The sequence below is a fragment of the Cibotium barometz genome, chromosome 42 (assembly GCF_041138505.1).
Source record: "Cibotium barometz isolate CiBa-2024 chromosome 42, ASM4113850v1, whole genome shotgun sequence".
NCBI classification, from domain to species: domain Eukaryota; kingdom Viridiplantae; phylum Streptophyta; class Polypodiopsida; order Cyatheales; family Cibotiaceae; genus Cibotium; species Cibotium barometz.
Genome location: NC_141087.1, coordinates 43,493,226 through 43,505,927, shown reverse-complemented (window position 1 = coordinate 43,505,927; position 12,702 = coordinate 43,493,226). Strand labels below are relative to the sequence as shown.

Sequence of the window (12,702 nt, the reverse complement as noted above, 5' to 3'; positions counted from 1 at the left end):
TAGGAAATCACGCATCATCGGGTGGAGGAGATCGTTAGGTTTTGTGAACAGTTAACAGACTGTAGTTAACTAAAGCAGTGAAGGAGAGGCATTAGCATGGCATGCTTACCATAGCCACATGAAGGAAAGGGAACCACTGGTGTGGAGTAAGAGTTGGAGTATGTGAGGCCGTGAAGGGACGTGCTTTGCTAAAAAAAGAAGAGATGGAGATCAATAATTACAGGCCTATTAAAGCTATAAGAAGAGCTCACACGTGTTGTGTAGGAGAGGCGTGCTACATAAATCTTCTTTTGTGGTTTTTTTGAGAGGCACCGTATGCATTGTGATTCTAGTTGTGTGTGTGTTGAGATCACCTCAAAATTCATAGCGGAGGCTATCGAGGGAGGTTGGCAGCTTTCATTGTTGTTGAGTAAATCTGTCTCAGATTCAAGAGTTTCACACACATCTTCAAGAGATGAACCACAAGGCTACAAGGAAGTTCTTCATGTGTGTTTTTGAATGAGGCATCATGTGTGTTGGGTAAGCTCACACTATCGTTGAGACAATCTCTCTCGCATATCTGAGAGAATCTCACTCACCTTGAAGGCCAAAGTAAGAAGGGCGCAGAATTCTTGTTTCGTGTGTTTGTGAGGCTGCTTCATGCTTTGTAGTGAATCGTTGACAAAGAGATAGAGGACATTGAGGTTGTGGTTGAGAGAATGTATTTCTCATCTCAGAGAGGTTCTCACATACATTGAAGAGATGAATCAGAGGGCTGCTAGGATCCTCTCATATGTGTTGAGAAGTACAAGCTATTGATGCTCATTTTTTTTACCATTGAAATTCTGATTTCTTTTATAAGAGAGGTGCTAGGTGTGCCGGGCGGACTCAAAGACTAAAGTTATTATTGGGAGAATCTCTCTCACACACCATTGAGGGATTCTTACATATTTTGAAGGTGGCTATGTAATCAATGCAGAACCATTTCCTAGAAGAAGGAATTCCAAGCTACTAAATTGTGTCATTCAAAGAGATCTTTGTGTAATTACCATCCCCTATTTGGTCCCTTGTGTGCTGTGATTGCATCATGATTCTATTGTTAGTGCTAGGTCTTGATAATCCTTTCCAAACTAAGTTCCAAACAAGATGGGAAGGTCCTTTCAATTTTTAAAGTACAAAAAAGATTCTACAATAGCTCATCATAGGTAGAGGATTTTATTGGAACCTTGCACCAAAGAAGATTCAATGGGTATTGACTAAAGAAGCATGTAGCAAGGATGATGATGATCACAACTAGTCAAGGAAACAAGGACAAGGTTGGAGAAAATTCATGTGAAGGTACCCAAGAGGAGGATGATTCCATGTATTCAATGCATCAGCTATTAGAAGGCTACATGACATGAAGTTCTGTAGGCTAAGGAGTGGCAAAAAAATATTTTAAGTGGATTTTTAGAACCCGAAAATGGATAAAATAATACTAGGACTTAATTTGGATAGTCTTACAGTATAGTTAATGTTATATTTTTTAATATAGGTGCCAATTGCTGTGAGGTCTTAGTTGGGATGCATTTTTTTCCCACTTTGTTACCATCATTTTCGTACATATAGCATGGTGTGATTGCATTATTAGGGATATGAAGCAAAGCACATGTTGGAATTTGGACTAGCATCTCTGGGGAGAATTTGGCACTCGCACAAGTTTTCTTCATCATTAAGATCCAAGGATTAGTAAAAGGCTTAGACACTACTGGTTGCTAATGTGTTGAGAATCTCTATTATAAAGGCATTTACACCATTGAGACAAGGAGCCAAAATTTTGATACTTTTTCACTACGTATATTGAGGACATGGACTAAGGCACCTAGTATATGGGCCATGTGAGTATTTATTGTTCAAAAGCTTTAAAAGCTAAAATCATTTGGCTTCAAGTTTTAAAAAACAACTGATAAAAAGAGAGGGTGATAGGCGGTGTAGCTGACGCATGTAAGATCTTAGGAAATCACGCATCATCAAGTGGAGGAGATTGTTAGGTTTTGTGAACACTTAAGAGACGGCAGTTAACTAAAGCAGTGAAGGAGAGGAATTAGCATGGCATGCTTACCATAGCCACATGAAGGAAAGGAAACCACTTGTGTGCAGTAAAAGTTGGAGTATGTGAGGTTGTGAAGGGACGTGCTTTGCTAAAAAAAGAAGAGATGGAGATCAATAATTACAGGCCCGTTAAAGCTATAAGAAGAGCTCACACGTGTTGTGTAGGAGAGGTTTGCTACATAAATCTTCTTTTGTGGTTTTTTCGAGAGGCACCGTATGCATTGTGATTCTAGTCATGTGTGACGTGAGATCACCTCAAAATTCATAGCGGTGGTTATCGAGGGAGGTTGGCAGCCTCACAGCTTTCATTGTTGTTGAGTAAATCTGTCTAAGATTCAAGAGTTTCACACACATCTTCAAGAGATGAACCACAAAGCTACGAGGAAGTTCTTCATGTGTGTTTTTGAATGAGGCATCATGTGTGCTGGGTAAATTCACACTATCGTTGAGACAATCTCTCTCGCATCTCTGAGAGAATCTCACTCACCTTGAAGGCCAAAGTAAGAAGGGTGCAGAATTCTTGTTTCATGTGTTTGTGAGGCTGCTTCATGCTTTGTAGTGAATCGTTGACAAAGAGATAGAGGACATTGAGGTGTTGAAATATACAAGTGAATAGGGTGTGTGTGGGAACAAGCTCTTGGATAGAGGCTGTAAAAGAGGAGATGTAATTGTGAAAGAACCTGTGAAAAGGTTAGGAGAATCTACTGGGAGAGAATAATGGGTAGCATGAGGAAATTTAGGAGTGTGGAGATATTCTGGGAGATATTCAGGGAAAAGAGAAGAGGTGGAGAGAATCAGGCAAGAGGTGGAGATATTCAGGGAGTGAATCATGGAGAAATCAATGGGATTTGATGCTTGATGTAAACACTATAAATTGAGGCATAGCCCTAATGAGAATTTGCTGGTTTTTGAGTATCCATGCCTACATTAATCTATGTGCTAATTATTCACTAATTACGTCTTAATCACTTGCTAATCACTATGTTAATTATGCTGATTCTAGTGTTTGATCCACCATAGCTCATCATTCAGCTCAAATTTCAACATGGTATCAGAGCCATGCCTAGAATCAACTAGATTTATGAGCCCATTAGTGAATTAATCAGGATTAGTAAGATAATTAGCAAAAAATCAATTTTTTAGTGAGTTTTCACTCTTCCCCTTCACCCCCAGCCAGTGGAGGACTCTATTCTCCATCCACACTCATTATTAGGCTGTGAGCTTCTAGCTTAAGCTAGCCAACACCCTTGGCTACCAGCCCATCGAAACGGCGCAGCAAACCGCCAAAGGAACCGGGAGATTTCGCGTTTTTTGCAGGCGCCTTTTTTTCTCTGCAGTTTTTGACATTACTCCTTGCTCCAATCAAATTGAGCTAATTCCTCTTAGCACAAAGGGTAATCAAGCATGCTCTACAAGCTGGTGAAGACAGAAATCAATTTCATCAAGTCTACAGAGAGATCCAAGCTCTTCATCAAATCTGCAGGTGACTTTGGTAAAACAGAGATTAAGCTTTCATTATTTGGTCAAATCTTGTGTTTCTTGGCTTAATCCTCTACTAGACTCATTGCTATTGATGCCTTTCAAAGCATTTGAGCTCATTTGAAGTGGAAGGCACCAGATCTGGACTCCCCGCATACTCTGTTTTCTGCACACAAAACAGAGCATTAATTTGCTAATCAGTGATTAATCAGTGCTAATCACTGTACTTTGGTGCAATTGAGGGTTCAAATTAACCATTAGGTATCTGATACAGATCCCTAAAGCTTCAGATTGCAAATCGGAGTTGGTTTGATACTCCAACCATCCCGTACAAATTGGTTACTCTCAATTTAATGTAATTTCTGGTGATTTTATGCTGATAAAATTATTGTAATCATCTATTAAACACCAGATTGAGTTGTAAAAGGGTAGACACTGCCCTTGAATCTTGAATTTGGATCAAGAGGTAAGACCCCCTTCACATCACCATGAATTCAGCACAGGAAATAGCCAAATTTAATGGAGAACAGTTTTATACATGGCAAACAAAAACCATGTATTTGCTGATGAGGAAAAATCTGTGGGGATTAGTTGAAGGGAGAGATGAATGCCCAGAGAGAGGGGAAAATGAGTGGAAGTGTAGGAATGAAAAAGCATTGGGGCTTATTGCACTCAGTTTAAATGATGAGATCATTCACCATATCACAGGGATACAGTGGGCAAAAGATGCATGGGATGAACTCAATAAATTATTTGGTACACAAGCAAAAAATTCCAAGATAAATTTATTAATGCAATTCTACAAACTGGACATGAAGGAAAGTGAACCTTTAATCACACACTTGAACAAATATAAAAGCATTAAGCAACAGCTGGCAGCTATTGGCAAAAAGGTAGAAGATGATGAAGCATTAGCTGTACTTTTGAAGAGTGTGGATAAAGGAGATTATGAAAACATTGTAGCAACACTAAAGAATGTGCCTGAACTGAAGATACACGAGATAGAAGCAGCTCTACTGGAGCAAGAGAGCAGAGGCAAAGAGAAGAAAGAGCTCGACTCAACAGCAGGAGAGGAAAAAGCATTCTTCACCCGAGGAGGATTCTCTCGAGGACGAGGACGAGGAAGAGGCAGAGTAGGAGGGAGGACCTTCACTTGCCACAAATGTGGAAAGCCAGGACACATGGCGAGAGACTGCTACAGCAAACCCAGTGAAGAAGGAATGACATCGGCAAACTTCATGGAGGCTCCAAGAGAAGTGGAGTCGGATCATCTTTTCTGAGAGAGAGAGAGAGAGAGCCCACAACCCAATGTAACCTGCCCCAATAAAGTAAAACCACCTCTGAGCCACCGATGATGTAGGCCAAGTGGTAGATGTATGTGTGAACACTTTAGTCAAGGTCACGGGCACTTATAGTAGCCTTGGACACATAGAGAGAGAGAGTGTCAAGGACTATGGAGTTTAGGGACTTGAGGCACTGGTCGCGGGCTATCAAGTAAGAGGGAAACTTGATACAGGGTCCAAGTGTGTTAGGATTATTCACTTGAGGGGAGGTGTTGAAATATACAAGTGAATAGGGTGTGTGTGGGAACAAGCTCTTGGATAGAGGCTGTAAAAGAGGAGATGTAATTGTGAAAGAACCTGTGAAAAGGTTAGGAGAATCTACTGGGAGAGAATAATGGGTAGCATGAGGAAATTTAGGAGTGTGGAGATATTCTGGGAGATATTCAGGGAAAAGAGAAGAGGTGGAGAGAATCAGGCAAGAGGTGGAGATATTCAGGGAGTGAATCATGGAGAAATCAATGGGATTTGATGCTTGATGTAAACACTATAAATTGAGGCATAGCCCTAATGAGAATTTGCTGGTTTTTGAGTATCCATGCCTACATTAATCTATGTGCTAATTATTCACTAATTACGTCTTAATCACTTGCTAATCACTGTGTTAATTATGCTGATTCTAGTGTTTGATCCACCATAGCTCATCATTCAGCTCAAATTTCAACAAGGTTGTGGTTGGGAGAATCTATTTCTCATCTTAGAGAGGTTCTCAGGTACATTGAAGAGATGAATCAGAGGGCTGCTAGGATCCTCTCATATGTGTTGAGCAGCACAAGCTATTGATGCTCGTTTTTTTTACCATTGAAATTTGGATTTCTTTTATAAGAGAGGTGCTAGGTGTGTCGGGCGGACTCAAAGACTAAAGTTATTACTGGGAGAATCTCTCTCACACACCATTGAGGGATTCTTACATATTTTGAAGGTGGCTATGTAATCAATGCAGAACCATTTCCTAGAAGAAGGAATTCCAAGCTATTGAATTGTGTCATTCAAAGAGATCTTTGTGTAATTACCATCCCCTATTTGGTCCCTTGTGTGCTGTGATTGCATCATGATTCTATTGTTAGTGCTAGGTCTTGATAATCCTTTCCAAACTAAGATCCAAACAAGATGGGAGGGTCCTTTCAATTTTCAAAGTACAAAAAAGATTCTACAATAGCTCATCATAGGTAGAGGATTTTATTGGAACCTTGCACCAAAGAAGATTCAATGGGTATTGACTAAAGAAGCATGTAGCAAGGATGATGATGATCACAACTAGTCAAGGAAACAAGGACAAGGTTGGAGAAATTCATGTGAAGGTACCCAAGACAAGGATGATTCCATGTATTCAATGCATCAGCTATTATAAGGCTACACAACATGAAGTTCTGTAGGCTAAGGGGTGGGCAAAAAAATATGTTAAGTGGATTTTGAGAACCTGAAAATGGATAAAATAATACTAGGACTTAATTTGGATAGTCTTACAGTATAGTTAATGTTATATTTTTTAATATAGGTGCCAATTGATGTGAGGTCTTAGTTGGGATGCATATTTTTCCAACTCTGTTACCATCATTTTCGTACATATAGCATGGTGTGATTGCATTATTAGGGATATGAAGCAAAGCACATGTTGGAATTTGGACTAGCATCTCTGGGGAGAATTTGGCACTCGCACAAGTTTTCTTCATCATTAAGATCCAAGGATTAGTAAAAGGCTTAGACACTACTGGTTGCTAATGTGTTGAGAATCTTTGTTATAAAGGCATTTACACCATTGAGACAAGGAGCCAAAATTTTGATACTTTTTCACTACGTATATTGAGGACATGGACTAAGGCACCTAGTATATGGGCCATGTGAGTATTTATTGTTCAAAAGCTTTAAAAGCTAAAATCATTTGGCTTCAAGTTTTAAAAAACAATTGATAAAAAGAGGGTGATAGGCAGTGTAGCGGACGCATGTAAGATCTTAGGAAATCATGCATCATCAGGTGAAGGAGATCGTTAGGTTTTGTGATCACTTAACAGACTGCAGTTAACCAAAGCAGTGAAGGAGAGGCATTAACATGGCATGCTAACCATAGCCACATGAAGGAAAGGAAACCACTGGTGTGCAGTAAAAGTTGGAGTATGTAAGGCCGTGAAGGGATGTGCTTTGCTGAAAAAATAAGAGATGGAGATCAATAATTATAGGCCCGCAAAAGCTATAACAAGAGCTCACATGTGTTGTGTGGGAGGCTTGCTACATAAATCTTCTTTTGTGGTTTTTTCGAGAGGCATCGTATGCATTGTGATTCTAGTTGTGTGTGTGTTGAGACCACCTCAAAATTCATAGCGGTAACTATTGAGGGAGGTTGGTTGCCTCATAGCTTTCATTGTTGTTGAGTGAATCTATCTCATATTCAAGAGTTTCACACACATCCTCAAGAGACGAACCACAGGGCTACGAGGAAGTTCTTCATGTGTGTTTGTGAATGAGGCATCATGTGTGCTGGGTAAATTCACACTGTCATTGAGACAATCTCTCTTGCATCTCTGAGAGAATCTCACTCACCTTGAAGGCCAAAGTAAGAAGGGCGTAGAATTCTTGTTTCGTGTGTTTTTGAGGCTACTTCATGCTTTGTAGTGAATTGTTGATAAAGAGATAGAGGAGATTGAGGTTGTGGTTGAGAGAATCTATCTCTCATCTCATAGATATTCTCACGTATATTGAAGAGATGAATTAGAGGGCTGCTAGGATCATCTCATATGTGTTGTGAAGTACAAGTTATTGATGCTCATTTTTTTTACCATTGAAATTCTAATTTCTTTTATAAGAAAGGTGCTAGGTGTTGAGAGAGGGAGAGAGACTAGACAAGAGACACCACATATGCTTGTTGAGAGAGGAAGAGAGAGGAGACAAGAGACACCACATACACTCCACAATAATGAATCATATTCACAAGTCACATATATATAGGCAAGACCTAGAGTGAGTTAGGGCTAGCTATATATAGCTCCAACCACCCCACTCAAATAAAGGTCTCTAGCTGTGAGTAAAAAAACCCTTGGGAGCACAAGGAGCACAAGGGAAAAACCTGAGCTCCTACATATAAATGTACAATGCCACCTTAAAGTCCATGTGCAATGTGCTTCTATATACAAAGTACAAAAAAAAAAATGTGCATGATGTGAAGTAATGTGTGAAGTGTCCTTAAAGTCTGTAGGCTATGCACACGTTTAGACAAAATTGACATGACGTGAGATGTGCTAATCTCCAAAAAGAGAGGCCGCCGCAACTCCAAGTTCTAATCGCAAAAGTGTAAACCGAGCTTCATGGAGTCCTTTGGTGAGAATGTCTGCAATCATTTGATCAGTTGGATAATGTTCTACCATTATTGCTCCTTTCTTTACTTCATGTCGAACATAGTGATAATGAAATGCAATATGCTTGGACTTGCTATGTTGCATGTAGTCCTTGGCTAGACTAATAGCACTTTGGTTGTCACATCTAAGAGGAGTACTGCAATTATCGAAGCCAAACCAATTCACAAGCTGCTAAAGATGCAGCTACATATTCAGACTCTGTAGTAGAAACTGTAATGCAGCGTTGTTTCTTGCTAGCCCAAGATACCAAACAGCCACCATTGATAAAAGAAGCAATTACCACTGTTGGATTGCATGGACAAGTTAGAGCTTGCTCAATCAGCATCTGAATAACCCAAAAGATTAAGAGAAGTTGATGAAGATATGTCTTCTTGATGGCGATATACAAGTTCGAAATCTGCAGTGCCCTTCAAGTACTTCAAAACACGTTTAGCTCTTGAGACCAATGTCTTGTAGATGGAGAGGACAAGTATTGTCCTAACAGATTTACTGCAAACAGAATATCAGGACAAGTGCTCATGCCCACAAATTGAAGACAACCAACAAGATTAGCATAGGGTTGATTTAAAGCTAATGATTTAGCCTCAATATTTGTAGAAGTACTCCTAGTAGATCTTGCAAGACAAGGAGTGTTTGCCGAATGTGCAGTAGCCATTCCAAACTTTTGAACAATATCTTGGATAAAATTTGTTTGACGAAGAAGTAAAATACTATTGTGACGATACCTTTGAACTTGAATACCAAGGTATGAATGGATGTCGCCAAGATCCACCATATCAAAGGCTGAGGATAAAACCTTTTTTACTTGTTGCATGAAAGATAGATTATTAGACACAAGTATAGTGTCATCAACATAAAAGGGCCAATATCACAAAATGGTTATCCACATTATGCTTGATATAAAGATTTGGATCAGAGAAGCAAGAAACAAACCCCTAAGATGGGACAAATTGATCGATCTTGATGTACCATGATCATGAAGCTTGTTTTAGACCATACAAAGCACGATGGAGTTGGCATACAAGATGTTTCTTTCCGAGAATTCTAAATCCTTTAGGTTTCTCCATATATATTTTCTCCTTTAAGTCTCCATTAAGAAAAGCCATCTTAACATCCATTTGATGTATTTCCAAATCAAACTGAGTTGCAAAAGCTAGTAGTACTCGAATGCTTGTACTACGAACTACGGGTGAAAAAGTGTCATGATAGTCAATCCTTGCAATTTGTGAGTATCCCTTTGCAACTAAACGAGCTTTGAATTTATCAAAAGATCCATCTGCCTTTGTTTTAGTCTTGAAACCCACTTACATTTGATAGGAGTACGATCAGAAGGTAGAACCCATGTACTTTTCGAGATCAAAGACTCATATTCAGCTTCCATGGCTTCCTTCCATTGTTCCTTTTGTGGAGAGGACATGCCTTCTGCATAAGTTGAAGGATCTTCACAAATAGCCAATACGTGATTAAAGGTTTCAAGATCATCATCATATACATGATTTGCACCGTGCTCAAGTTCTCAATAGGAAGATCAACATAGATGTCAAGATCTGTAGCAGTCTCCTTTGAAACCGTACGATGAACATCAATAGACTTATCTCCAATATTCATCAAAAGAGTGTTGTCATCATGCAAATCATTGTCCAAAAGTAGAAAAGGAAAAGAAGCTGAGTAATGTTTTTGTATCATCAGCATCATCTGTGGACCACGCACCTCCCATCAATTGCTGAATATAGCATCTCAACTAACAATTGCCTTTTGAGAACTTGGATCGTAAAACTTGTAACCCTTTGAGTTGTCAGAATAACCAATGAAATTAATAACCTTCAAACTTGAAGGTTCTAGCTTGTGTCGTGTATCTTTTGGGACATGAATATAAGCAATACACCAAAAGACTTTGAAATGTGCAACAGAAGGAGTTTGGCCTGTCCAAGCTATGATTGGAATCTTACCAGAAGGTGCAGTAGTTGGAAGATGATTTTGAACAAAAACCGCTGCCAATACTGCTTCTGCTAAAAAAGAGCAAGATAATCTAGAGAATGAATAAGCATGCATCTGATTGCATTCAAAATTGTAGGATTCTTTCACTCTGCATACGCTCCACAAGAATGAATCATATTAGTCACAAGTCACATTTATATAGGCAAGACCTAGAGTGAGTTAGGGCTAGCTATATATAGCTCCAACACTAGGTGTGTCGGGCGGCTGACTCAAAGACTGCAGTTATTACTGGGAGAATCTCTCTCACACACCATTGAGGGATTCTTACATATTTTGAAGGTGGCTATGTAATCAATGCACAACCATTTCCGAGAAGAAGGAATTCCAAGCTATTGAATTGTGTCATTCAAAGAGATCTTTGTGTAGTTACCATCCCCTATTTGGTCCCTTGTGTGCTGTGATTGCATCATGAATCTATTGTTAGTGCTAGGTCTTGAAATCACACAAATCATATGTCTTGGTTTCCCATTCTTAGTGGTGTTGTCATATCACACTGATTATGAGTGGTTTATCTTATTGCATGTACATGATATGGTGCAAATCACTCAAATTGATTCCAACTTGCCCGAGGTCATTTACCACACATAGAAATCTGTGATGAGGAGGATAATATATCTGAATCCATTCCTATTGTATTAATCTAGTCCTATAATCCATCTATGTAATAAAATCATCCCTCTTAAATCACTCAATATTGTAGTGTTTTGTGCATGTGTTGTGTCTTCAATACAATTGGGGTCTGGTTGAATCAAGTGATTGGTGTTTTAAATCTTGTGAATGCACGATTGAGAGACGAGAGGCATGCTATAGAGGATATTAGTTTTGTCCCAATTTTTATAACAACGTACATGAGTGTAAATGCATAAATGTGTGAATGGGGGCACGATGTGCACAGGTAACTATGGGTACATGTGCAAGTGTGTGCGTGTGCATAGAAGGTGCAAATGCATGAATGAATGTGGGTGGGGTGTACATGCAGTAAATGTTTAAATGTTTGCACATATCTGTAAATATGTGTGCACCATGTGCAAATGTGTGCGCAAATAGAAGTGTGAGTGTGTGTGCAAAAGTGGGTGCTGGTGCAAGTGTAAATGTGTGCTATAATCTTAGCCCACAAAGAGTAATGAAGGAGTATGCACACAGACACTATAATCTTAGCCCACAAAGAGTAATGAAGGAGTATGCACACAGACACGTGTGAATCACTACCATCCTGCACATGTAGATTAAGATAAGTTCACAAGAAGAATTAACATGTAGATTAAGATAAGTTCACAAGAAGAATTAACAGTAAGATAATCAATGAAGGCAAAGGAAGGTCTAGCCATGTATACTCCATGTAGAAGTCAAAGGAAGGTCTAGTCAACATATATAGAGATCCTATCCGTTCAGGAGAAAAAGGCTCCAATTTGATGATCATAAAATTGTCGAATTACACAGAATTAGGACCAACTTATTTGGCTGTATTACTCATCAGGATAATTAGGACGATTAGGCGTCGTTATATATATATATATATATATATATACCGTCGGTCCCCTCAGGCCAACACGATCATATACAGTTCTGCCCCTATTTATTAACCTCAGTCACGACTAGAAACTGGATCAATATTGTAGCTCGAGCAGCGACATGGTGGCAGCGAAGTCCAGTCAAAGCAGCCTCCAACTTGCTCACTGCAGTTCATCTTCTTCTCATCAACAGTCGAGAGACTTGCTCCATGCAACCACGTGTACGGGTGTGTCAACTCTGACTGGCCATCAGGGCCCCGTGTCGTCCATCCTCGCTGCCGAGTGCTACCTCTACACGGCTTCGGACGGCATCGACATCCTCTAGCGGGAACAGCGGGAGCTGTTTCCATGCGGGCGATTTGGGTGCGGTCGTGGGCAAGGACGTTCGACCGTGAAAGCCCTGGTGGTAGCGGGAGACAGGATTTTCAGCGCCCAATGTGACCACAAGATCCGCGTGTGGAGACGGTCATCCACGAGTGCCGGCCCCGGCCACAAGCTCGTAGCTACACTACCCACTTTCACGGAGAACTATGTGGAGGTGCGCCGGAACCACAAGAAGCTCTGGATCCAACATGCTGACACAGTGTGCGCTCTGGCGATCGGAAAGCGTCACCAACTGTTGTACTCTGGGTCGTGGGACACGACGGTAAAGGTGCGGAGGCTATCCGACCTCAAGTGCGTGGAGTCCATTGACGCCCACCACGACGCCGTGAGTGCACTCGTTGTGAGCGAGGAGGGATTCCTGTACACAGGCTGCGCTGATGGCACAATAAAGGTGTGGCGGAAACAGTTGAATGTCAAGAGGCACGATCGAATGGCTACTTTGAAAGCCCACGAGCCGTCTCTGAATGCTCTTGCGTTGACTGCGGACGGAGAGCGACTGTTCAGACTGTGCAATCGCAGTGTGGAGAAAGCGCACAGGAGAACAACACATAAGTGTGCTGTGCTCTAAGT

General features: G+C 40.4%; 1 protein-coding gene across 1 annotated transcript; it reads left to right on the top strand.

Annotated features, from left to right (window-relative positions):
• Positions 1–11,122: 11,122 nt before the first annotated feature.
• On the top strand, positions 11,123–12,700 carry LOC147614510 (protein JINGUBANG-like). The gene is made up of 3 exons (XM_086780551.1): positions 11,123–11,132; positions 11,827–11,975; positions 12,083–12,700. The coding sequence occupies exons 1-3, from the start codon at positions 11,123–11,125 to the stop codon at positions 12,698–12,700; spliced, it is 777 nt and encodes a 258-aa protein (XP_086636677.1).
• Positions 12,701–12,702: the final 2 nt, after the last annotated feature.